This window comes from Hemiscyllium ocellatum, chromosome 6 (assembly GCF_020745735.1).
Source record: "Hemiscyllium ocellatum isolate sHemOce1 chromosome 6, sHemOce1.pat.X.cur, whole genome shotgun sequence".
In the NCBI taxonomy this organism is placed as follows: Eukaryota; Metazoa; Chordata; class Chondrichthyes; order Orectolobiformes; family Hemiscylliidae; genus Hemiscyllium; species Hemiscyllium ocellatum.
The window spans coordinates 94684810-94711818 of record NC_083406.1 but is presented as its reverse complement, the minus strand read 5'-3'; the positions used below and the strand labels follow the sequence as shown (position 1 = coordinate 94711818).

Sequence of the window (27009 nt, the reverse complement as noted above, 5' to 3'; positions counted from 1 at the left end):
AGGGTCACGCGGTCACCGAGGGGAGCGAAGTCTGTCTCCACGCCGAGCAGGCGGATGGCTCTTTATTTTTCTTTTTGAACAAGTTTAGCTGCGGTTTGGATATAGTTTGCGGCTGGCTGGAATTTGCTGCGGTATCCCATTTACTCACCTTTGCCTCCCATCCCGTGGGCAGCCTTAGAAGGTACTGATCCTAAACTTTCTATTGGCCTAACTTTGGTGGGGGAAGGATGGGCTGGGAAGGCTAACAGTCTTCCAACACCGCGTGGGCGTGTGTGGAATGAGCATGCAAATGTTAGAAACAGAAAACGCTGGAGAAACTCAACGTCCGGTATTGTCTGTAGTGAAGTAATGATTCGGGTCTCGTGACCCTTCTCTCAAACATATACAAAGCTGTGTTTAAAAATGGAAAGATCTGCGGATGCTCGAAATCAAACTTAATGCTGGAAAAGCCCAGCAGGTCTGGCAGCATTTGTGGAGAGAAATCAGAGTTAACGTTTCAGGTCGAGTGTCCCTTCTGTGTGTGTTTCGGTTTTTCCAGTATCCACAGTTCTTTGAGGATTTTTTTTTAAAGGACGTAAACGTTTCCTGTTTGCACTCTTGAAATTGACCATCTGTAATTTTTAAATTATGCTGCCCCAGGATCTAGATTCCCTTAAGAGTAAAAATAACTTACAGTGCCACTCCATTCCACTATTAAATCATCTCATAATTTCAAACTCCATGGTTAGGTTAGCCTCCAAGCCTCTAATCATCAGGCTTTTGATTTAATGTGGTCATGTGCACCTAATGTGGGTGGCATGGCGGCACAGTGGTTAGCACTGCTGCCTCACAGCACCAGAGACCTGGGTTCAATCCGACTGTGTGGAGTTTGCAGGTTCTCTCCGTGGGTTTCCTCCGGGTGCTCCGGTTTCCTCCCACAGTCTAAAGATGTGCAGGTCAGGTGAATTGGCCATGCTAAATTGCCCGTAGCGTTAGGTAAGGGGTAAATGTAGGGGTATGGACAGGTTGCGCTTCGGCGGGTCAGTGTGGACTTGTTGGGCCGAAGGGCCTGTTTCCACACTGTAAGTAATCTAATCTAATCTAAGTACAGTGAAAAGTTTTGTGGGCAGTACAAACAGATCATACAAAACAAGGATATATTGCTTATAGGGTGTATAGACAGAGCAAGGGATTACAAGGTTAAGGCTGCACAGAAGGTGCACAAAGCAAGATCAACATTATTTGAAATTAGAGAAGTCCTCAAAGTTTGTGAGAAGACTTGTAGCTTGGGTGCTTGTTGTTGTGGTTCTGTTCACTGAGCTGGGAATTTGTGTTGCAGATGTTTCATCCCCTATCTAGGTGACATCCTCAGTGCTTGGGAGCCTCCTGTGAAGAGCTTCTGTGATCTTTCCTCCGGCATTTGTAGTGGTTTGAATCTGCCGCTTCCAGTTGTCAGGTTAGAGAGGTCCATTATGCAGTCTCTTAACAGCAGGGAAGAAGTTGTTCTTGAACCTATTGGTATGTATTCAAGCTGCTGTATCTTCCCTCTGAGGGAAGAGGTTGGAAGAGTGCATTCCTGAGGTGGGAAGGGTGTTTGGCAGCCTTCTGTGGCAATGTGAAGCAATGCAAATTGATAAATCTTACAATTTTTTTCTGTATGAGAGTCATTGAATTTACATTGTACTCTCCATGATGGTATACTGGCTTTTTTTATTTGCAAATTACTCAACCTTCAAGAAATTAGCATTACACTTTATTGATGTGCAGTTTATAGTATTTAACTCTGACTTGCATTTATACAATATAGTACAGCACAGGAGCAGGTCCTTTGAAACACCAAGCTTGTGCTGATTCCTAATCCTTATTCAGACCCACTACTTATTGCCCGTGCACAGTTTCTATTCCTCTGTTCACCACCTGTTCACATGTCTATCAACATGTCTTAAATGTTGCTAACGTGCCTGCTTCCATGATCTCCACTGGCAGTGTGTTCCAGGAGCCCACCAAGTGAAAAGGTTTCCCCACACTTGACCCCTATACTTCTCCCCTCTCCCCTTGAACTGTGCGCTCTAGTAATTGACCTTTCCATCCTGAGAAAAAGCCTTTGAATATCCACCCTCTCTATCCCTCTCATAATTCTGTCAATCTCTAGCAGATCGCCCCTTAGGGTCTGCCTTTCCAGATAAAACAATGAGTTTATCCAATTTCTCATAACTAAAGTCCTCCAGACCTGCTAAACCTAGTCTGCATTTTCTGCTAAGCAGCCACTACCTTCTGGTAGTGTGGAGATCAGAACTGTGTGCAGTGTTCCAAATGTGGCCGAACTAAAGTTATACACAGTCATAACGTAATTTACCAACCTTTATATTTAATGTCCCAGCCAATGAAGGCATGTGTGCAATATGCCACCTTGTTCATCTCATCTATCTGCCACTCTCAGGGATCTGTGGAACTGTACACCCAGATCCCCTGATGTCAATGCTCCTAATGATTCTGCCATTTTTTGCTTAATTTAGTCTTGAATTTGATCTTCCAGAATGCACTACCTTGCAGATGTCTGGCTTAAACTTTAGATGCTATTTCTCTGCCCAAATCTGCAACCAATCTGTATACTGCTGTATCTTTGACAATCCTCTTCACTATGCAACTCTGCCATCCACAAACTTACTAATCAGACTGCCTATATTTTCCTCCAGATCACTTATGTAAATTACAACAGTATCATAACTTCTCTTCTGTAGACATCTATCCCAAGGTCAATGGTCAAAAATATTGAGAGATATTATTGGAAAAAGATTGAAAGCTTGGTTAGAGGTAGATTTTAAGGAAGGCCTTAAAGATATAAAAATCCTGCAATGACTATTTCAGGAACTAGGTAGCAGATTAAAAAGCAGGACTTCAAAGGTTGTAATCTTTTTGGGTTACTCCTGGTACTACCTGTTAGTGAGTGTAGGGATAACTGTGTGGCATAGATGAATGCATGGCTGAAAAGTTAGGCCAGGAGGCAGGGCTTTAGATTACTGGGTTTGTTTCTGGGGAAGATGGCACCTGTACAAGTTTGGTTTGCAGCTGAAACAAATGGCATCAACATCTTTATGGGAAAGTTTGCCAATGCAGTGGGTGGAGGTTTAAACCTATTTAACAAGGGGATGGGATAGGGACTGGAATGGGGTGACAGACAAGAACAGAAGAAGAACTGATTTAGACTAAAAGGCAATGCAAATATCGTCAAATTCAGGTGCAAAAGAGTATGTCTAGGCTGGATTACATTTATTTTGATGCAAGGACTATTGTAAGTAAGGCAAATGAGTTGAGGGTTTTGATTTAACGTATAGGCTTGTGATATTGTTGCTATCTTGGAGACATGGTTGAGGGACGAGGGGGAGGACTGGCACCTCATTATTTTGGGATACAGAATCACTAGACAAGATAAGTAGGTGTCGCAATATTAATCGAAGTCAATTGCGCAGTAAGGAGGAATGATATTGTTGGTTCCTCAATAAGACAATATGTGTACAACTTAAAAACCAGTAAATGCCTGGGTTGTATTGTAGGCCCCTAAACAATCTCGACATGGATGGATGTGTAGGCAAGTCTCAAGTGTAAAAACAATTGGGTAATAAAGATTTCAACTTCCTTCAATATTAACTGAGAAAGACAAACCAAAATGCTTTCGGGAGTGTTATCCTCAAGCTAGGAGAGCTTTTTAGATGCCCTACAAGAGGTGGGGAGGTATTGAACCTAGGTTTAAAAAACCAAAATGAACAAGTGGTAGGTGTGGCACTTGGAAAGCACTTCAGTGACAGTGGCCATAATTCATGAAGGTTGAAGTTAATTATGAGAAAGAACTAAAATGGATCAGAAATGAAGATTGAGTTGTGGAAGGTTGATTTTTGATGAGGTAAGACTTTGGCCAAAGTGGACTAACAGCTGCTTGCAGGAAAATCTGCATCAGAACAACCCAATTGTGCTTGCCCAAGAAGTTTTTAATTAATGTATAGCAACTGAAATAATGTTTTTTAAAAAAATGTCAAATGCAGAAGCCCAAAATATTTGCAGTCCTAACTTAATCTGTCTTTTAATGGACTGAGCTTTGGAAAAGACCAGTTGTCCTTTACGTGTTTTTTAAGAAACTGTTCAGTTGTTATGCCATACCTTTAGAGCAGGTGGATCTTGAAACCAGGCCTTCTAGCTCAGAGGCAGTGACACCTACCACTATGCCACAAGCACGTCCTCTGCCCCAGTTGTCATTTAAAATTAGTAAATTGGCATGAAGCTGCTAATAGCACTATATGCAAGTTTGTAAGGAATGTTGTTAGATTTTCTAAATCCTAACGCTTGATCCATTCGTCTGAGACTGGTTTGAAAGAAAAGCTTTAATTTGCTTTCTATATTATACTTTCCTCAAATTGCCATTGACATGAAAAAGGACTCAATCTGCACACTTAGTTAACTTTTTTTGAAGGACTAGCTAAGGTAACTGGCCTAATGAGGATAGTATTGAGATTTTGAGGAATTATGATTCAAATGCAAAGGTTCAAAAGTGATCATCTCTGGATTCTTGAATCAACTATCAATTAGGATAGAATCAAGTTGTTTGGTGAATTAAACAAATGGCTCAAACATTGATATGGGAACAAGGATTTTCGACTCTTGGAACACTGACGACAGCTGGTATCAAAAAGACAAAAGCTAATTAAGTGTGCAGATTGAGTCATTTTTCATATCAATGACTATTTGAGGAAAGTACCTGATGAAGGAGCAGCGCAGGTATGCAAAGCTGTAAGGAAGGTAAATGATATATTGGTGTTTAAAATGCAAGGGGATAGGTTGTCTGGCTGACTCAATTTGCAAATGTTAATGCTCACAGGGACTTTGGTGTATTCATACAAAGGTTTTGTTATCACACAGGTATGCAAAGCTGTCAGGAAGGTAAATGATATATTGGTGATTAAAATGCAAGGGATAGGTTGTCTGGCTGACTCAATTTCTTGGTGTTCTTGGGTAAACTAATGCCCATATGTAATTCAAATATTATAAAAGATTTATGAATATTGGCATTTTGTTTGCAACTTTTATTCCATGGTAGATCCAAAGCTGAATTTCAAAATCGGTGATCAGTACAGTCTATGGCGAGTTAAGATTGAACCACTAAAATATCTTGCTATATCTTCAACTGCCAAGAAGCTGACGAGCTGATTGGAAACCCATCCATCCTGCCTTTTTGTTTTTAAAGAACTAATTGAAATTGCAGATTCTCCGGGGTGTATCCCTTTAAAATAGCTTGGTGCCAAATAGAGTTAAAATGCTTTATACTTTTGTGAAGAGAATGTTACATCGTGAACAACAGTAGTCATTGTGAATAGTGACTTTTCATAGTAATCCTAATCACATGATGTTTTGTTCATAAGATATCACAATCAGCTATTGTGCTTTCACTTTGCAGTTATTCCTTGTAGTACTTCATTAGCAGAATTAAAATCCAAACATTGTTTAATAATGCTGCATGAAAGAGGACATCAATGCTGCTGCTTGTAAAAATGATTTGCAGCTTTAAAAAGATGAACTTGATCCTTTTATTATACATTTTTGTTTTCTGTAGTGATGGTATGCTTCAAGTACTGATCAAATTTCATGAATTGCATTATCAGTGCATATTGGCCATTTTGTTGATTTTGGTTTTGTAAAAATATTTTCAAGGCATGCAACATAGAAACCTTTGGTCCAAATAGTCAATACAGACCATGTTCCCAAAATAAACTAGTCCCACCTGCCTGTATTTAGCTTGTGTACCTCCAAACTTTTCCTATTCGTGTACTTATCAAAATGTTTTTCAAGCATTATGACTGTACCTGCATTCACCACTTCCTCTGGGAGTTCATTCCACACACTAGCCACTGTGTAAAAGAAAAATTATCCCTTCTGTCCTTTCTCCTCTTATCTTAAAAATATGCCCCCTAGTTTTAATTCTCCCATCTTAGGGAAAAGACCTTTGCTATTCACGTTATCTATATTCCTCCTGATTTTATAAGCCTTAATAAGGTCATCCCTCAATCTCGTATGCTCCAGTGACAAAGTCCCAGCCTATCTTTATAACTCAAACCCTCCATTCCTGGCAACTTTGTGATAAATCTTTTCTGAACCCTCTTCAGTTTAATAATATCCCTCCAATAATGGGGGCGATCATAATTGGACACACTACTCCTGAAGAGGCCTCTCCAATATCTGTACAATCTCAACATGACATCTCGCTCCTATACTCAAAGCTCTGAGCAATGAAGGCAAGCATGCTAAATGCCTTCTTGACCACCTGTGATGTGAATATCAAAGAATTATGTACCCGAACCCCTAGAGGTCTCTGCTCTGCAACACTGCCCAAAGCCCTTATTTTAATTGTGTAAGTCCTCCCTTCTTTGTTTACCAAAATGCAATACCCCCCATTTATCCAAATTAAACTCCATTTGCCTCTCCTCAGCCCATTGACTCAGTTGACCAAGGTCACTTTGTAATCTTAGATAACCTTCACTGAACACTGCATCACCAATTTTGGTGTCATCCACATGTCTCTTATATTCTTATCCAAGTCAATTATACAATGACAAACAAAAGTGGACCCAGTAGTCTCCAAATTATATCTAAAGTGTGAGCATAGCACTTCACTTGAGGCAAAACTAATCTCTTAAACAAGTTCAGCGTATCCTGTTTGCTCTTGAACTCCATGCCTCTATTAATAAACCCAACGCTAATCTACCACTTTCAATAACTTGTGCACAAATACACTCGGGACTGTTTTCCCTGTACCCACTTTGGCGTGTGCAGATATTTTCTAATCATTCTGTTCAGAGATGTCATTATACACCCAAACAGGTTACTAATCATGCCACCATACTGAAACAACTCTTCTCAAAGTCAAAAACAATCATTGATCTAATTATGACCATGACAAATCCTTCCTTGTCCTTCTTGACCTGTCTGCAATCTTTGACAAGTTGAAAAACAAACTGTTTTTCTACACAATTCAGCTAGTTGGGAATGGCAGCTCATTCTGTTTCTGTGACCAGAAAATCACCTGTGCTGTCTTCTCCTACGTTATTACCCCTCGAGTCTTTCCCTTGAATCTATTCCTGACTATGCACTGCCCTCCTATTTCTCATCGAAATACTCTACCTTGGCAATGTTGCTTGAAATCTGCACCTCAGGTCCCATACATACGCTGGTGCCACTTTCCTCTACTTCACCACCATCCTCTCAACCCATATCACATTATCTTCACAATGTGAGACTGCTTTTCTGACACGTGAACTAATGTGTTTTTCAGCTAAATACTGGGAATGTTGAACTGCTGTCTTCATTTCCCGTCACAAAACGAAGGCTCTCAGCATTCTTTTCTTGGCAATTCTGAATTCGAATCAGATTATTCACAGCCTTCATGGTGTATTGAATCTTAAGGAAAACATAAACTGTGCATCATCCATAAAAATCTGTTCAACCTTTTATAGTATTGTTTGGTTCATCCATTTGTGGTTTCTAGCTTCTTACCATTTAGAAAATTTTGGACTTGTTTTCCTCGGGCTCCAAGCAAATGAACTTGTGTGTTTCCACAATTGAAATCTCTCTGCTATTGTTTTGCTGACTCAGTTAATCTAGCAATATCCCTTTTGCAACATTCTGCTCCCATCTACACTGTTATACTATCTCATGTAATGCCTCCAGCAAGTTTGTATGACTGTTTTATCATCAGTCATTTCTAAATATGATGCAAAGCTTAAAAACAAAGATTTAAAACAAAGTACTGGAGAAACTCATCATGTTTGGCAGTATCTGTGGAGAGATAAGTTAATGTTTCAAACACAAAATGACTCTGGAAATGCTGAGGCCAATTGCAGAACACTGTGATCACAGTAAGTTATATTCTGCCACTGAGTAGCTATTGTCCCCCTATCCCAAGCTCCTAATATGTTTGCCAATATGTTGCTTGCACTTCCACCCCAACGTGTATGTTTAAGTCTTTTTGATTTTTAAAAAAATTCAGATTCACTTATGGGCTGAGAGCATTGTTGACTAGGTCAGCTTTTATTGCTCCTCCCTAATTGACCTTGAAAGATGGTGGTGAGCTGCTGCCTTGATCTGCTGGACTCGATTTGATGTCAGTACACCCACAACATGATTTAGATAGTGAGTTCCAGGATTGTGATCAGTGAAGTTCATAAACTTTGAGAAGTCCACACACTGCTTCATTGGCATTCTTAGTGATATGTGGCAAGCATCCATGTTCTGATAAAGCCAACAGAGTTATGGATTTATGTGAGTGTTAAGGTTTAGGGGCTTGGACAGTATCTCAATCTCTATACTTGTTGTTTGTATGTTGAATTGTATGTAATATTTGACCTGAGTATCTTTGCTGCATTTTTGTGAGCTATAATGAGAAAATATGGAAAGTCATTCCAGGTCTAACGTGGGAGATCACTGCATTTGCTTTAAGTTGTACTTGCATTCCAGTTCTGCTCGTTTGGTTTTAAGTCTGTCAAAACATTTTCTTTTAGATGTATTTCTTTATTTCTGTATAGGTATGAACCACTGCAACCTTGCAAATATGAATGCAGCCGAAAGTCTGAATCATATTAAGGAGGAATATAAAGAGGCATTTACCTTTGTTAATAAAGGGCTCAATGCAGATGAATATGGTCAAAAAGAAGTTGCAAAGCAATATTACAGGCAAGGAGAGAGCCATTTAATTAAAGGATTGACTATTCCATCAAATGGTCCAGAATGTACAGGTCCCCAGTGGGACAAAGCCCGTCAAATGCAGAATAAGATGAGTGCAACATTAAATAATATACAAACAAGGTTATCTATTTTGGAGCATGAAGATAACTCAGTGGTATCTAATCAAACAAACCAATTTTCTGAAACTTCAGGACCTGATAATTCAAAAGCGGAGTCAACACTATATCCAGTTGTGCCAATACCTTGTGAAGAGAAATTTTCAACGTTGACAAGCACTCAATCTGACACTCCACCTTCTGCCATGAATGTGAGTCCAACTACCAATGGAAGCTCCTTGAATGTAGCGGCTGGTTTGTCACCAGACGCTCCATCTGCATTGAATGAGTTGCCTCCTGTATACACGCCTGAGGCTGTGGAAGGACACAAGACCATTTCCTATGGAACTGAATCTGGTGAATTTGCTGTTATTGGTGGTGATGCTATTGGACAAAGCACCCATCCTCCTCCATTGGAATCACTTGGAGTAGATGCATATGAGCTCATTTTAATTGAACAAGGAGTGCAGATATTCTATGTAACACCTGATGGGCAAGTGAGTGCACCTTCCTATCCAGGATATCTCCGTGTTGTGACATTTTCTGATTCAGATGCTGGTGCAGCACAAAATCAGCCACCTTCCTTTCTGCAGGTATGTTTTTAGTTTATTGCAGAAAGTTTATTTAACATTTTGTAGTTCCAAATGTGTAATCTTTCTTTCACAATTTATACTGCGCTTCAGAACCTTTTTGCAAGATAATGACTTGAAGGGAATATGGAAATCTTGTATCATATAAGAAGTTTGGATTTTTGAATTATCTTTAGGAGATGTGTATGATGAAGAATAAAACAAAGGCTAGAACTTTGAGCCATTTACTAAGTATATTCTGTTTTGCTTTTAGGAAATTTTACTGAAGGTAAATAACAGCAAGTGGTGAATAGCATGAGAAATTAAGGAATAAGGGCAAGACAGTCTCTTCACCAACATTAAGTGTCAATGTTCAAGCAAATGGTTAAGAAATCTAAACCTAGAGTAGAAAGCTGTAAGAATGCATATTGCCTGATATAGAAAACCTATGAAGAAATTAAAGCCTATTATTTTCAGTTTTATAAATTCAAACTATCTTTTTATTAAGCTAGAATTAGAAAGCTGAGAGGAAATGGTTTACAATGAAGCACCATTAAATAGATTTAACTCCTATGTTTGGATATTGAATATTTGGCCTCTGTTTAAGAGATTAAATGTGGAAATTATCTTTGTCTCCATATCCACCTTTTTACAGCTATGCTAAAAGTAAAAAATATTCGAACAAACTTTGATTTTGAAAACACTTTGCTTCAATGAGAATTAGCGTAAAGCTAATTTCTCCAAAATCAAGGAGATTTTCAGCTAAATCTACAGAACTTATGACTTGTTCATTTGATAATTGTGTTCCACTGTGCCAATGGCATTCAATGAGTTTGTCCTTTCAAAAGGTTAATGCATAAATTTGTCTTGAGCCAATGAGTTTTGTGATATATTAAACATAAACTAGTCAGAATAAATTAAAAAATACAACGTTGACAATTTTTTTTGAGTGATCTCCTGTGCTACTTTCTACCCTTGCATCATGGCTGCAGTCTTTCTCCTTTATCAGATGGATTATCATGCAGTGCAGGTTAAGTCACGAACTGGTCTTCTCTACCTCTTTCTTGCATGGACTCTTAAACCCATTCATCCTAAACTCTGGTCAGTGTCATTGACTAGCTTTTTAAACTGCAGCTTGTTATACTAACATGGATTTTTTGTCTCTGGGTAAAGTGAGCAATGTGAAACAATCCATACTTCTGATACCTCTCCAGTCTTCCATCTTGTGGTTTCGATGTGCTCTATGTATCTCGAGAGAGCTTACTTTTACTGATGTACGTAGTATGTCTCCAGGTTCCTTCACTGTAGCCCACTCATCCTATCTCTGTGTTGCTCAGTAAAGTTATTATTATGTGGTAGCTTCCATGTGCATGCTTTCCTTTTTCACTGTTATCCTAAATGTTATAACTATGGATGCCTTGTTTGGCTGCTGATCTCAGGTTAAATAATGCGTGTTAACCATTCTCTTCAACATTTTTGACTTTGGCCACAGAAACTCCACATGGACAGTCACCTGAAGGTGGAAGTGAACCCTTGCGCCAATGGTGCTAACCACTGAGCCACCATGCCACCCAAATACCATACTTTATTTTCAGATTTTTCTTGGAGCTGCTTGCTTTACTAAACTACTCAAACTTTGATTTTTAATTTTCACATCCCATATCTTGTGTTTGTAGCATTATTCACTGAGTTTTGGAATCTAATCCAGCCTTAATTCCCACACAATTCTTTGTTTTCAGTCCAATTACAAATTTCTCCACTCTTGTTCTCATTCAGCAAGTGCCAAATCTACTGTTAGTAGATGAAACTTTTGGCTAACTACTTTTCCCTGAATTCTGCCATTGCTTTCTTAAGTACCTTGCTATGTGCCTCCTTGTGTTCAAAATGTCTTTGGTCAATTTTATGATTCACATCCCCACACTTTCACGTGCAGCTTTTGCAGCTTGTTGGGGGTGAACCATTTGCACCATATCAGAGCTACAAGTTTTTTGCTACAGTGCAAATGTACCTTGCACAATATTTTAATATTCTAGTGTCTGTCATGGCTCAGTAGCAGTGTGCTTGCTTTTGAGTTAAATGTCAAAAAATTTGTCTACTCTGGCTTGAGTATATAATGTAGCCTGACTCCAGGGAGGGAATATTACTCTCAGAATTACTAGTTTTCAAATGAGGCATTAAATAAAGAATAATTTCCTACCTTGGATGAATGTCTTAAGATCCCATGGCATTACTCAGAGGAGCAGGTGAATTCTTCCAGTGTTTTGGCTATAATTTATTCCTCAACTAGTGCCTGAAGCAAATAATCTGGTCACTTATTTCATTGCTATTTGTGGGAGGATGCTGTGCACAAACTGAGTGCTGTATTTTCTTACATGACATTAACAACTGTACTTCAAAACTAGAGCTAAACATTGTCTTCAAATAGTGTAAAACATCATCTTGAACGTCTGTCTGATTTTAACTTGGCATAATTAGGCCTTTCATGCACAGATGGTAATATAAAAACAGAGTGAGCGAATATTATGTTTTTTGAGTTAATTTGTAGATGGATGTAAAATAATTTTCGTATTGTTTATTGTTAGGTTTGTGATTGGGTGTATCCGCTTATACCTAGCCAGTCTCCTGTTCTGCAGTGTCACAATGGAGTCTATATGTTTCCTGATATAATGTCACAAGATCCTGGTGTCTACGTTGGAGTAGTGCTATCCTCTGAGCTGCCACAGTCGGACAGAGAACACTTTGAAGACTTGCTGAGACAAATGACTTATTTAAAGGTCCAGGTAACTTCAGGGATTGAAAGTTTGAAGCTGCAGAAAAACTCCAGACAAACTTTCAAGCACTTGATTCAATTAGTGAAGTTTTAACAATTATAATGTTTGGAGAATGTCTCAAAAATTGACATTTAGCTAGCTTAGCACTGCCATCTGATTGTTGGAAAGGATGCAAAATGATAGTGTTGCCATCGCTAAGTAGATTAACTGGGTAAAGAATATCTCAGGCATAAACTGAATTTACCAAATGTAAATAAAGAAAAGACATATCCTAACCAATGGTTTATTGATAAGAGGTAATATAACCATATAGACTAGAAAAATTCCAGTTAATCTTCAGTTTGAGCTTGACTCTGCTAATGCCAGTAAAAAATGCTCGAATGCTCATTACTGCTAAACGCTGAGCTGAAGAAGAAAAAGGGGGGGAAATAAGAACAAATTACAGACTATTGAGCAGTTGATGGAGAATATGGTAATCAGTCTAATGAGAGTCCCAAGAAAATGATTTTTTTTCTAAAGAAACATGTATGTGCATTGACATTCTTGAATAAATTTGATTAAAATCTTCTTAGTTTATTCAGACTTCAGTATATTGTTCAAAATTTGGAATCTGAATAGTTTACATTGTCATAGACCTACATGAACAAAGTGATCCTATCCAAGACAGTTTCCACTGTAGTAGACAGAACTTCACATAGGAGATGAGGGACAAATGCTCGTGTTTAGGTGTGAATGCATTTTTCAATTTGCATTGATATTTGCACAAAGACTGTAATACTCCAGACTCTCTCAATGTGATGAACTCTTAAGTGTCCTACAGATAATTGGGGTTGGTTAATAAATGCTGATGTAGCCAGTGACCCTCATGTCCTATAAACAAATTAATTTATGAATCTTTTGGATACATAAATTCCTGGATGGGTATAATCTCTAATATTAATCTTTTGTATAAAACTATATAATTCTGAAAGAAAACACCAATCTAGATGGTAGATTTTAAGTGACTGCTAATAAGTAGCCAATCTTGTATTGTGAATTCAATTATATTTTACTATTTATGTATTTCGTAGGATCCAGAAGTTTCAGCTGGAGAACTGAATTTGAGCCAGACTGTTCCGATTCACCATGAATTACAAGGTACAGACCAAGATGCTGTTCTACCGGAGTGGAGTGGAAAAATGGCTCGTGGAATTCTAACTGGTAAGCAGTTCATGTTAAAGAGAGAGAACTGTGTTTTTAGAAGATATGAATGTCACCATCAGGAATGGACTTTGAAAGTGCCCACAACTTTGAGTTGCTGACTGATTCTTTTGAATTTCAGTGTTGGATGTAGAGCTGGAAAAGCACAACAAGTCAGGCAACATTGGAGGAGAGGGAGAGTCAACATTCATCAGAAATGTTGGCTGGCAGTGGTGGAACTGAGAGATAAAAAATACGGCGGTTGGGGCTGAGAGGAAGGTAGTTTGGAAGGTGATGGGGAGATACAGGTGGGTGGTGATGGGGTGGAGTGGAGAGGTGGGAAGGAAAATGGATAGGTGGAACAATTAAGAGGGCAGTGCTGAGTTGGAGAGTTGGATCTGGGATGAGATGGGGGCAGGGGAGATGAGGAAACTGGTGAAATCAACATTGCAGTGTGGTTGGAGGGTCCCAAGGTGGAAGATAAGGCGTTCTTCCTCTAGGCGTCAGGTAGCTAGACTTGCATGTCCTTGGCAGAGTGGGAGGGGAGTTGAAGTGGTCAGCCATGGGGTGGTGGGATTGTTTGGTACGCACGTCTCAGATGTTCTCTGAAACGTTTCCCAAGATGGTGTCCTGTCTTCCCAATGTAAAGAGGAGACCACATTGAGAGCAACAGACACAGTAGATGAGATGTTTGGATTTGCAGGAAAATATCTGCTGGATATAGAAGAGGTGAGGGGGAGGTTTGGGTGCAGCCTTTACTATTTTGCAGTGGCAAGGGAAGGTGCTGGGAGTGGAAGGTGGGTTGGTGGGGGACGTGGACCTAATGAAACAGTTGTGGAGGGAATGGTGTCTGTAGAATGCTGATAAGGATGGGGAATGCAATATATCACTGGTGTCTGACTGTGTGGGTGGCTGAAATGGCGGAGGATGATGCGTTGTATCCGGAGATTGGTGGGGTGGAAGGTAAGGACTGGGTGGGGTGGTGGGTGGGAGGTTCTATCCTTGTGGTTGGAGGGGTAGGGTTCAAGGGCTGAGGAGGTATGGGAAGTGGAAGGCAGTGTTGATCATGTGGGAGTGGAGATTGTGGTCGTTTGAGTAGGTGGGCATCTCTGGAATGGAATTACTCCTATTGGGAGCAAATGAGGCAGAGGAATTCGGAGTAGGGGATAGTGTTTTTACAAGAGTGTAGGTGGGAAGTGTAGTCCAGGTAGCTGTGGGAGTTGGTAGGTGTGAAGTAGATGTTAGTGTTGAGTTGGTCACTGGAAATAGAGACTGGAGGGTCCAGGAAAGAGAGGGAGGTGTCTTGAGATGATCCAACGTGGAAAGTGTCCATTAAGTTGAACTGCCATGTGGATCCTTTATTCCTCAAGGATTCAAAATTTATGGAATACTTTTTGAGGAAGTTTCTGGAGTCTTTGACTATGGGAGCCCACTAAGGCCTTTGCTAGGGGATTAGATATTTCCTATTTGGCTAGTCAGAAACGACAGAAAGGTGAACAGCAGTGTCTACTTGAGACGTGGCTGAAAGCCGTTGAGGCTGCACGTTTTGCGAAGCCTTCGGTGACCAAGCTATAGTGGGTCATAGCCCCCCCGGGCCGTCCTGAATTCAGTACTTCCACAAACCTCTAATCTTGATGTCCCCTTGACAGTTCAGGAAATACAGGAGGCAGCTAGGCAACTTCAGAATGGGAAAGCGCCTGGCCCTGATGGTCTTCCGGGTGAGTCTCATCAGGAGTTTACAGGGATTCTGTCAGGGCCGATCCTGGAAATGTACAATCACTCCTATGTGCATGAATGCCTATCACCATCTTTGAGAGAAACTAATATTTCCCCATATCCTTAAGAGACGGGGTGGAGGTTCCTGAGGATTGTGCTTCATAGAGACCCATCTCTCTATTACATTCAGATTTGAAGATTTTGGTGCTGAGATTGGAGAAGGTGCTGTCCGATATTATTGTCAAAGAGGACCAGATGGGTTTTATAAGGGACAATAGCTACTCTAATAATATTAGAAGGTTGCTGAATATGGTCCAAGCATATCAGCAATGATTGATCCAGGGGTTGGTGATTTCCTTGGATGCAGAGAAAGCATGTGATCAGGTGGAATGGTCATATCTCTTATGTCTCAGAGTGGTTTGGGCTGGATGGGATCTTTGCTAAGTGGGTGGAGGTTTTGTAATGCCATTCTCTGGTCGTGGTCGTCATCAACTGGGTGAAGTTTGGGAACTTTAGAATTGGCAGGAATAGTTGTCAAGGCTGCCCCCTCACTGTTTATTACGTTGGTGATGGAGCAGCTGGCAGAAGCCATTTGTCAGAATGTCCACATAACCACTCCGGAACTGGGATAGAGAGGACACACGCATACACTGTGTGCAGATGTCCTCCTGTTTATATCGGACCCGATGACCTCCATACCCCATCTGATACAATGTATTAATTCATTTGGGGTTATTTCAGGATATATAAGATCAACTTTGCAAAGTTGGAGGCTCTGCCTTCGTGGGACCTTAAGGAAGTGCCAGAGGTTGAAGGGGCCCTAGATTCCCTTTTAAGTGGTCGTGGGCAGGTTTCCAATACTTAGGTATTTACATTACCCCATGTTTGATCAGTTATTTTGAACTAATGTTGTTCACCTGTTTTGACAATATTAGACGGGATCTCCAGGGACGGGAGGCTCTTCCAATTTCACGGTTGGGCCGAAAAGTACTTATTAAGATGAATGTCCTTCCTTATTTGCTTTATCCCATGTGTATGGTCCCTATAATGTTTCCCAGTTCAACATTATGGAAACTTATGGGTTGCTTTAGTTCTTTCATTTGGTGTCATATGCGGCCCCTCATCAAACTAATTGCAGTTGCCTTAAGGATGGGAAGAAGTTGATTTCTCAGACATCAGGAGGTATCAATTGAGTTCTCTGCTGTCCTTTTGGGTGCGATTGGGCAGGTAACGATCCAGGCTCAATATGGCTGGATATGAGGCCTCCAGGGCAAGGTGCCCTCTTGTTCACCTGTTGCTCATGGATGAGGACAATTATGGACCACTACCGGAACCCTATTGTTGTTAATACGGTCAAGGCATGGAGGGCAATGCGTCAGAGTGAGGGTTGCTTATCTAAGACTTATCCCCACAGTTGGTATGCTGGGGCTTCGATCAGAGATGATGGACTCAGGGTTGAAACTATGGGCAGCAAGAGGAGTTTTTCGTTTGGGAGACTTGTTTGAGGGGGAGGTTCTGATGTCCTTCGAGCAATTGAGCTGCAAATACGGGCTGCCCAGTAGAGAGCTTCTCCATCTTTTTTCAGGCTAGTGATTTCTTCCAGAAGAAGACTACTCTTCTCTCTAAGCCCTATAAGCCTGATACAGAGAGGCTGTTGCTGTGTGCCACAAGCACACTCTTTTGGCTAGTACCCTTTATCGCCTACTGGGTGGTAGGACCTGGCAGGAGATTAATTGGCTATGTGAAGTCTCTGAGCAAGAGCTAGGAGTGGAGATCTCTTCTGAAACATGGGAAGACACATGGGAGAATGCACAAAAGATATTGATCTGTAATAGGACATACGCTATGCAGTTAAGTTCTGCACAGGGTTCATTTGGCAGTGGACCATCTGGTGAAGTTTTTTTTAAAGAAAAGCATCTCCAATGTGCCCCAAATATAATATAAGTGTAGGTACTCTTACATCTTGCTTCTGGACATGCCACACGCTCCGTGTTTATTGGAGCGCTCTGGTGGGAGTGATAGGGAGGCTTTTGAGGACCGAAGATAAAGTAGACCTGACATCTCTCCTAGGTCTATCGAATTTATTATCTTTTGACGGGCATGGAAAGAAACTATTCAATATTCATTCTTACTGTGCACTGAAGAATATTCTGATGAATTGGGTGTCTGAGAACGACGGACTTGCTGGGATGGCGAAGATTAATTATGGAACACATTTCCTTGGATTTTCTCTCAAATATGGTGCGCCACACAACAGACCTTTTTTTTAATAAGATGTGGCAGCCCTTTGAGTTATTTGGACACAGATTTGTCTACAATCTTAACTAAGGCATTCATTTAATCAGTATGGTTAGGTTTGCTGAGCCCTGGGCCCTGGAAGGGAGTCTCCGGAGTTAATATGGATACATAGTCAATGGTCCCTTTTTTTTGTTAGGGAGCTTTGCGCAGAGCATTGTTCGTATTTTTTGTTCTTTTTTTTTAGTCACTTATTTATTGGTGGTGTTTTGCAGAGTGTTTGGTTTGTTTTTTTTTTGTTTTATATGGTAGGTTGGTAGTTATATTGTAATTTTTTATTATACTGTTTTTTTAATAACTTTATATTTTAAAGTTATAAAGTTTTTTTTTGTAAATATGTTTATTAGCAAAAAGAAATTCCTGTTATGGTTCTAGCTGGTTTCAAGATCTATCCTTAGAATTAGACTGGAGCTGCTTGGATAGTTGTTTTATACTCTGCATGTGTATGGAGAGCATTATCTGATGAAGGATATTGCATTACGTATTTCTGTAAGCATCACAATTAAATTTGTTACTTGTTAGTATATGTTGAGCAATTTGGTGGAAAATCTACTTTATGACAATTTAATTTTGTTTTTCAGGAGCCTCTTGGTTGAGCTGGGGTTTAGTTAAGGGAGCTGAATTCACTGGTAAAGCAATCCAAAAAGGAGCTTCAAAACTGAGAACACATATTCAGCCTGAAGATAAGCCTGTAAAAATAAGTCCAACGGTGGAAAAAGGACTCAGTGTTGCGAGACAAGCAACAGGAGGGGCTGTAAAAGTCAGCCAGTTCTTGGGTAAGCTAAGAACCAATACACTTTAATATTCACTTAGGAAGGGATTTCTTATTAATCTAAAAATGGTTAAAAAGGCTCCTCAAACTGTTGATATGACTCTCATTAGGGTTGCCACCAAGATTTTGGCATTACAAGTTCCTAGACAGCAATGATTGCCATGGATTTCCAATTGCTAGACTCCTTTTAAATCATCATTTTTTTGAATACTGGGTATGGATTACCTGGCTGATTCTTGATGCCTCATTACTGTATTGCAAAATCTGGAGTTAATTTTTGTGGACTAATTTGGCATTCTCCCCTCTCACAGGCATCCCTCCTTTCCTCTACCATCCCAACCCAGCTGTTACAGGTTTGGGACCATGGCAAGTCAGTAGATATTAGCAGTTAGTATATTTTTGGATTACTTTTTTTAAAAAGGATTCCTGCTGTTTGTGCATGGTCTTGGCTAACTTGCAATGTTGATAAAGGTTAAACTTTGGAGGACTGGATGAGAAATGAGTACTTTGAAATTGAGGAGGAGACTGAAAGAGTGAAAATAGTTTTAAATTAGGCAAAAATTAATCCCATTTAACGATGAACCAGGGAAAAAAAATTGATATTGAAATTGATATAACGAATTCCTTGCAAAATAAAGTGGAATCTCTAACCTAAGGCTGCATATGTTCAGGATCTACTATAGAAAAGGAGAAATGGAGTGGCTGCTATTGTAATTAGTATTATTCATTGTTAAATTTAAATCTGGGATTGATATCAGATCTGCAGAAAATAGGGTAGTCAGTGCCTGGATGACTTTTTAGCTTTGTGCATATTTAATGAAAATGTATTAGCTGTGAGCTCAACAGTCTCTGGAAGATGCATTAAAATAGTGGCTTTGTTGAAATGAAACAGTTTTGGAAAAAGTATTTTATTGCTAACTATGTCTGTTTTGTACTGATTTCAGCACTCTGGAAATTAATGCACAGAAATCAATGCTTTCTTTATGTTCTGGCTGTAAGTTTAATGGAGGGTTATAATTAGTGAAGACATTGATGAATTCTACAAATCTTCTTTTCTGCCAGTTGTCAACAGGCACTGTTATGTGATTGTATCGCCTAATCAAAGTTTGATCTTTGACATAATCAAGAGGTGGCCTTGGGGAAAAAACGTTATTTGACTCCTACATTATTTCTCTTTTTAAAAACCAAAACAAGCTCAAGATTTATTGTATATTAAAGAATTAAACACCACCAGATTTACTGTTGGCTTAATCATGTGGTTTGTAACTGTTTTGTACTCTGGGTTACTACTACTTTCCTCCAAAAATTCTCTTTATAAGGTTAATCAATCTTAAAGTTATTTAACTAAATCAGCCCACCTGCTGTTTTATAGCTGTATTTCTTCCATTCTGACTTGTGGGTATTTTGCTTAGATATCTCTACTGTTTCTATAACCCAGCCTTGTAATTAACTTGATCGTCCGAGAACTAAAATCCACCTTCAAAGTTTTAACACGAACTTTGATCCAGACACTTGCAATAACTTGCCCTGTGTCCAATGCATAGATAATGATGAATAGCTGAACTTTTTTTTTCTGATGTATTCCTGCAGATGAACTGAACCAGACAATCCTAAGCATGTTGCCCAAATAACAAAGTAGGTTACATTGAAGGAATGTTTCACACAGGAAGTGACTATCTCAAGATAGAGCTGTATTGTGTTCTTACGAAAAATTAGTTTGCATAATATAATTTGAAATGTTGTACTTCTGTATTTCTTTACAGCAGTCTAACATCCTATCATTGACAACGTACTGTAGTGTTAACTGTCTCTTGCAGATTCAACTGAATTAAGTAAATGATCGCATGACTATGGCATTTAGGATGAGAGTTGGGAATGATCATATGGGGATTGCATGGGAGGTATTTATGAGCAGATATAGGAGTGGTGGGGTGGGAAGCTGGAATTAAAACTATACTTTAAAAAAAATCTCATTTTAAAATGATAAACACATGATTGCATTTCAGCTGTACGTACACTTTGGAATTGAAATATCAAAGAAGGCTTGAATAAAAAGGACTGAAGCTGTGGCACGCTAACATTTTTTACTTAGCTCACTTATTCTCACTCCATGTGGCTAGGAGAATAAGCTTCTGCAGCCAATAGAAAGTTAAAGATGTCTTTTTAAATGTTGTAATGGACATATGCTTCTCCATTGCTAGACCAGAAGATCCATGCAATTTTGTGGCAATTACAGCTGCCTGCTGGTGTGTTGTCACCAATACAAATGGGACACTTTTTTTAAAGAAGTAACTAAGTATACAGGGAATGTTCCACCTGCAGTTTTTTTTTAAATGTGGCAGGAGCCACCTAAACAAAATTAAATTCTGTTAAAGGCATAATGGAGCTGTAACTAACAAAAGGAGAATCATGTCATGGCATCAGCCTGAGCACTATGATGACAAATGGAGGAAAAAAAGCAGATTGCAGCTTTCCCTTGGGTTTGGTCTTTATTATTTGATTTACTATAAATAAGGTTTCAACAGTGAGACTTCTGTGTTTAAGTTAGACTGAAGCTCCTTATTGCAAGTTTATTGATTAGTTGCATTTGTCAGAGCTGTGAACTTAAGGATGTTGTTTTAAATTCTCAGTGGATGGACTTTGTACTGTTGCTAGTACTGTTGGAAAAGAGCTGGCTCCACATGTAAAGAAACATGGAAGTAAACTGATTCCAGAAGCTATAAAGAAAGATAATAATTCAAAAGCGAATCTAGATGGAGCCCTGGTGGTGGCAGCAAGTGGAGTTCAAGGTACATGCTGATTTTTATTTGGCTTCCTTTCACTTCTCCAAGTAGTTAAACATGTCTGACTCACTGTCTCTTTAAATCAATTTTTTTGGTTAAACGTGCAGAAATCAAATAAATGGAATACTAACTTAATTTATACAACCATTCAGGTGTGTATTATTTGGATTAGTGAAGAACTTTGATAACTGAACATGACTTAAGTACATAAAAAGGGTGATTAATCCATCAAGGCTTTCTAATCACCCCAATATACCCCTCTGCTCTTCCAGAAACACCACAACTTGTTTCAGACTATGGTCTAGTGGTATTGTTGCTAGATTGTTAATTTAGAGAAGCAGAATGTTCTGAGGACCTGGATTCGAAAGCAACCATGGTAGATAGTGGAATTAGAATTCATTTTTTAAAAAAATATGAAAAAGAGTAATGATCATGAAACCATTGTCAACTGTCATAAAAAAAATCCATTTAGCTCACTCGTCCTTTAGGGAAAGAAACTGCTGTAAATTAGTTGCATGTAACTCGAGACCCACATGTCATCAACTGTCCTCTGGGTAACTAAGGTTGAGAATAAACACTGGCCTAGGCAGTAACACCCACTTCACACAAATGGAATGTACTGTATTGAAGGAGACCATTCAGTCCACTGTGTTCACAGCAACCAATAAGTAGTCATTCAGATCAATCCATATTCCCATGCAAGTGAGAAGATTTCCCTTGAATTCCCACTAAGCCTGTTTTATTTTTAAGGGACATCGATTTGAATCCCTTAACCAAGAGGATAGAGCCCTCCTATTCATTATATTGAAATCCTTTAATGATATTAATCACTGATTAGGTCTCCATTCAGCTTCCTCTGTCCCTAAGAAAAGAGTTACGGCTTAACTTGTGCTTTGTAGAATTCCAGCATTACTTCTCAGCTCTTATTCTGCTTATAGTTAATAGAAGCAAGTTACCCAAGTATTTTCCTGTCTAGCCACTTCTGTGAATATACACTGAAAGTTCCTTCCATTCCTCTACACATTTTAGTTTCCTACTGTTTATTGTGTATTCCCATTGTTAGGCTTCACAACTGCATTTCATCATTCTTCACATTGAATTCCATTTGCCAGTATTCAATCCACCTGACTAGTCCATTGATATCCTCCTGTGGTGTATACTTTTCTAAGCCGTTATCAACCAAGCTGTTCTTTTGTATCCTCAATTTTCTATTAGCCTCTAAAGGCAATCATTTGATGATACCACAAAGAACCAGAGTCTTGGTAATATGCCATGCAGGTCCCATTTGGAAACAAAAGGATTCATCAACAATTATTCTTTGCTTCTACTTCTGAAAACACTTTGATCCAGTTTGCTATTTTATCTTTGTTGCAACTAGATTGGTCACCTTGAATAACTGTGCCTGCTCTATGGCTTTGTTATTCTCAAGATGAAAAGGTTAATTCACTTTCCCTGTTACTCTTGACTCCATAAAATTTGACTTCCGATTGTGTGGGATTTATACAATTTACTGCGAATGACTGGACAGAATTAAAAAACTGTTTCGTCATCTGCTTTTTTTTCCCAAAAATAAGCTGAAGTTTCTTATTGTTGGTACCCCAGAATTTTGTGTGCACTCTGAAGAGTAAATTATGCTCTACTTTGGTGATCAGAATTGAAGACCGAATTCCAGCTGAGATCTCCTTGACGTTGAGCGTGACAAATAAGGAGCAGTGCAACCATAATCTAGTGGATAACTGGGCCAGTAGGTGGCAATGCAATTCAGTTCAATTCAATACAGATGAATGTAATTTGTACTGAAGCAGAAACTGCACCCAAAGGGAGAAGAGTGTTAATGGAATTGTGTTACCACATTAAACAGCTCTTCCAAGAAGTTGTATTGATTATATCCTAACTCCCATTTAGTCTGCATAGAACCATGCAGTATAGAAGATAACTTTGGACCATCAAGTTCACATTGACAAAAAAAAACTCGTAATCTATTCCGGTCTCACTTTATAGCATTTGACCCAAACCTTGAATGTAATTACATTTCTCATCCATGTACATTTTTTAAAAAGTGGCCAGGTTTTCTGCCTCATACACTCCCAGGCAGTACATTCCAAATTCCCATCACCTTCCAGGTGAAAACATTTTTTCCTCCCCCTCCCTCTAAAATCTCCTGCCTTTCAGCTTCCTATACCCTCTTGTTATTTGACCCTTTTCAGTGGAACCACTGCTTCCTGTTTGCCTTGTCCATGCCCCTTAATGTTATACACTTCAAACGGGTCCCCTCTCTGCCTTCTCTGCTTCAAAGAAAATAACCCAATCTTTTCCAGCCTCTCTCAGCTAAACTGTTCCATCCTGGTGAACCTTTTCTGCACCCCCTCTCAGTGTGGTGATCAGAATTGCATGTAGTGCTTCAGCTGTGGCCTAACCAAAGTCCTGTCCAGTTATGCACCTTAGTTCCATAACCTCTTGCTCTCCTTGGCCAGCAAATAGAAGTAAAAATTATTTGATCTATCTGTCACTGCTTCCCTGAGTGAAAGATTGCTACACTTGCATAAAGATGTGTTTCCTTATTGAACTATTATTACTTTAGTATTAAAATGCATGATTAACAATTTGAGCTTTTGTTCCTCCAACCTCACTTTAACCTCTAAACTAACTTCAAAATGTTAAAGGAAGGTTTAGTAGTGAATGGTTTCTTGTTCTCTGAATCTCCTGCATTTCTAAAGTATTTGACAGGCTTCACTACCTCCTATGTTCTTATGAACTCATTTAAAATCCTTCACCTTCCCTTCAAGAGTTGGTGGTATTTTTGCTCCATTCTGTCAGCGATCTTTGTCAGCCCAAAGGCCCAACTTGCACCTTCCTCTGATGTTGGTCTGTTTGTTATTTTCTTGTTTTCTTACTCAACCATTGATAGGTATTCACATTCTTGAATGATATTGATTGGAAATTGAGGACTGCCTCAACTTTGTGTGATCTCCTAGGCGACTACTCAATTCATGTAAGTTGAAGCTAGTTGTGTTTTTTAAACCCTGCAGGATTTGCCACTGTTTGGAATGGTTTAGAGTGTGCAGCAAAGTGCATAGCCAAGAATGTTGCAGCAGAGACCGTCCACACAGTGAAACATAAGTAAGTACTTGTTTATCTAAAGCAGAATTAATTAGAAATTCAGTTTACAAAAACAGTACCTTTTTTTGTTCATAACTGTGCTTTGTACTGTTACAGAAACACAAGTTACATTTCAAAAATGAGTTAATTTGCTTTAATCATAATTCACTTGAAATTAATTACTTTAAATTAGCTTTCCCTTTTCTGACAATGCATCCTGATCAGCATTTTGTGAATCATTAAGTGTGTTCATGTTGACTGATTAATTTCTCCAATATCCTATTGATTGTTAGTTCTCTTTCCTCTGAGCCTGTATTCTGTGGGGATTCAGTCTACCCACATATTAAATTTGACAAATTATTAGATTACTAATAAAAAAAAAATCCACATTGACCATTAAGTTAATTTATCTTGCCAATGGTGTAAACTGGTATTTAATTTATTTGAAATTTGGCACCAATGATGGTTAAAAAGGGACATCACTTCCTCAAGTTTAGAGGAGGGTTAATCAGATGTCATCTTTTATTGACTTACTGTTTTAGCATTCTTACTCCAGATCTAATTGTCAACTGAAAAATCTCACCAGCACACTGTAATTTATATATCAAAATAATCCCAGAATTCATCTCTGTGCTGTGCTACCTAACCTCAGCCAAAAGAGCGTGGTGATGCCAATGTTGATATTCCTTGTCAAGTGAAGAGGCTTTTTCTCCTTGACACATCATAATATGCAATATTCCCTTATGTTCTCTGCAGCAAAGGTAGAGAACCAAAGGCTAAGTTGACGCCAAGGTTCAAGCTTAGAATGGGAGGGGAAGGATCTACTTATCATGGTTCACATAAGAAAGAAATCATGGTATATTAGCCTCAAGTTGCCTCACTGAGACAAAGAATTTCTTGAGGATAACAAATGTTTGGAATTCTCTATCCTAGAGAGTTGTGGAAGATAGATGGAATCATAGATTCATACAGCATGGAAACACACCCTTCACATCAGCGAAAGTATTTTAAGAGGAAGTAAACAAACTTTAAATATTAGAGTTGAGGGTTATAAGGAGCTGGCTCAATGGTTGTTGAGACCAAAGATCTTATGGAATGGAAGGCAGGATTAGAAGAATGAATGTCCTTCTCCTCCCATTTCTTGTTTTTTGTTCTTGCAGCTCTCACTTAGAGGGTCCTAGCCACTAATCAAAGAACTGATCCTTAACTCTTCTTTCTCACCAACTGAGTTACTACAGTTTGTCTGTATCTTTTAATACAGTCACATTTGCTTCTTGTGGTATTGTTAATTGACTTGTACAGATATATTTAAATCTTTATTTGATCAAGTGCCAGAAACTGACTGGCATGTAGGAAAGTGAGCCTTTTAAAATTGGAATAAAATTAATTCTGTGGAAAGGGCGCAGCATGTTAGCATGGCAATAATCTAGCATTTTCTTTCTGTTTTGCTTCTTGAAATCATCAAAATGCTCCTTTCTGATAAAGGTATGGGTCCGCTGCTGGGAACGCTACAGACAACGCTGTGAACTCTGCCATCAATGTTGGTGTGACCGCTTTTAACATTGATCATTTGGGTATCAAGGCTGTGGCACGACGCACTGCGAAAGAAACTGGAAATGCTATTCTAGTTGACTACCGATTACAAGAAAAACCGGAGAAGCAAGATAAAAAGTGAATTGTTTCATCTTTGAGAAGATCTTAAAGAATTCAGTTGAGTTGAATATTAAATGTTGATCTCTTCACTGAGTAAAAGTTGTGTGAATTAGTTATGTTTTGATTTTATTTAACTGACTAGCAGTAGTTTATCTTGAATAAAGAACCAATTGCACTTTATGTTCTGTAAACTAAATTGATTTTTGTGAATTTATTGTCTTTATTCTCAGATGTTGGGATGGACATTTAATGTACAAAGGATGCACAACTTTCACCCTTTAGCTCTGTTGACTAATGAGTTTTTTAAAAAAAATGTAGTTGGCAGTAGAAAGAGTAATTAGATTTTTCATTTTGCTTGCCTAATTTCTGCAGGTCTCTTTCTTCTACACTACATTTAAATTAGTTAAGCCAGAATTCACATTCTTAACAGCACAATGGATAATTACACAAATAGTAAAACATGGGAATGCTTACTTCATTGGATATAAACTTACATTGGAGTTCTTAAATGATTGAAGTATTAATTTTCAAATAGAAATTGAAGCTTTGCGTGTCGATATGCATGAGCTATTTTTTTGGATGTAAGCAGCTATTTTCCATAATTGACTGAGGTGATTTCAAATTTAGTTGGGTACTGGGCACCTGTCAAGTATGATATTTTAGGAGAAAGATATTTTGTACAGTGAAGATTAGCATATTCATCCAAATTAGCTCAGTATAAAGGAAAATAATTAATTAAATCTACATTTAATGCAAACTTAAACCATGTTGCATTTTTTTTTACAAAACCTGTGCTGCACTATTCTGTAACATTTTCTTGGCTTGGAGAATGTGATCATATTACTAATAATATCTAGATAATGTATGATTATAATTGAACTTGCCACTCAGGAGAGCATACCACTGTTGAAAATTGCAGATAGGAGAACAGTACCTAATCTATGGGGTTGTGTTTTTGTTTTGAAAAGTGAATAGCTTCTGCACCAATACTAAAATTAAATAGCAGTAACTAAAACCACAATATTAAGACAAAAGGTATAGTAGAAGCCTTAAGATAGTCCAGTTGGCACTTGTGCAATTTTTGAAAGCTTCAAATACTAAATTTTGTGAGAGCTTCCCAATTTAATTTTGTAACTTCCAATTGTGAATATGTAATGAAATTCAGTTGTTCAAATTTGTAATCTGTAGAGTGGCTCTGGAATGAGAGACACACATCATCTAAATTAACTTTATGCTGGGAATTGACACAGAAAGGATGTCTTTTGCTTCCACCTTTTGGGATACTAATTAAACAAAAAAAAACTGCTTTTGTAGCATGAACTTTTATTTGAATCTCTTTTTACTTTAAATTCTCAACTTACTTTTCCTCAA

General features: G+C 38.7%; 1 protein-coding gene across 1 annotated transcript; it reads left to right on the top strand.

Annotated features, from left to right (window-relative positions):
- The first annotated feature begins 5 nt into the window (after positions 1-5).
- On the top strand, positions 6-27009 carry sparta (spartin a). Its single transcript, XM_060826145.1, has 8 exons — positions 6-181; positions 8547-9394; positions 11953-12150; positions 13212-13341; positions 17913-18107; positions 20734-20892; positions 23916-24006; positions 25471-27009. Exons 2-8 carry the CDS (start codon positions 8549-8551, stop codon positions 25658-25660), a joined length of 1809 nt encoding a protein of 602 aa, XP_060682128.1. The 5' UTR covers positions 6-181; positions 8547-8548; the 3' UTR covers positions 25661-27009.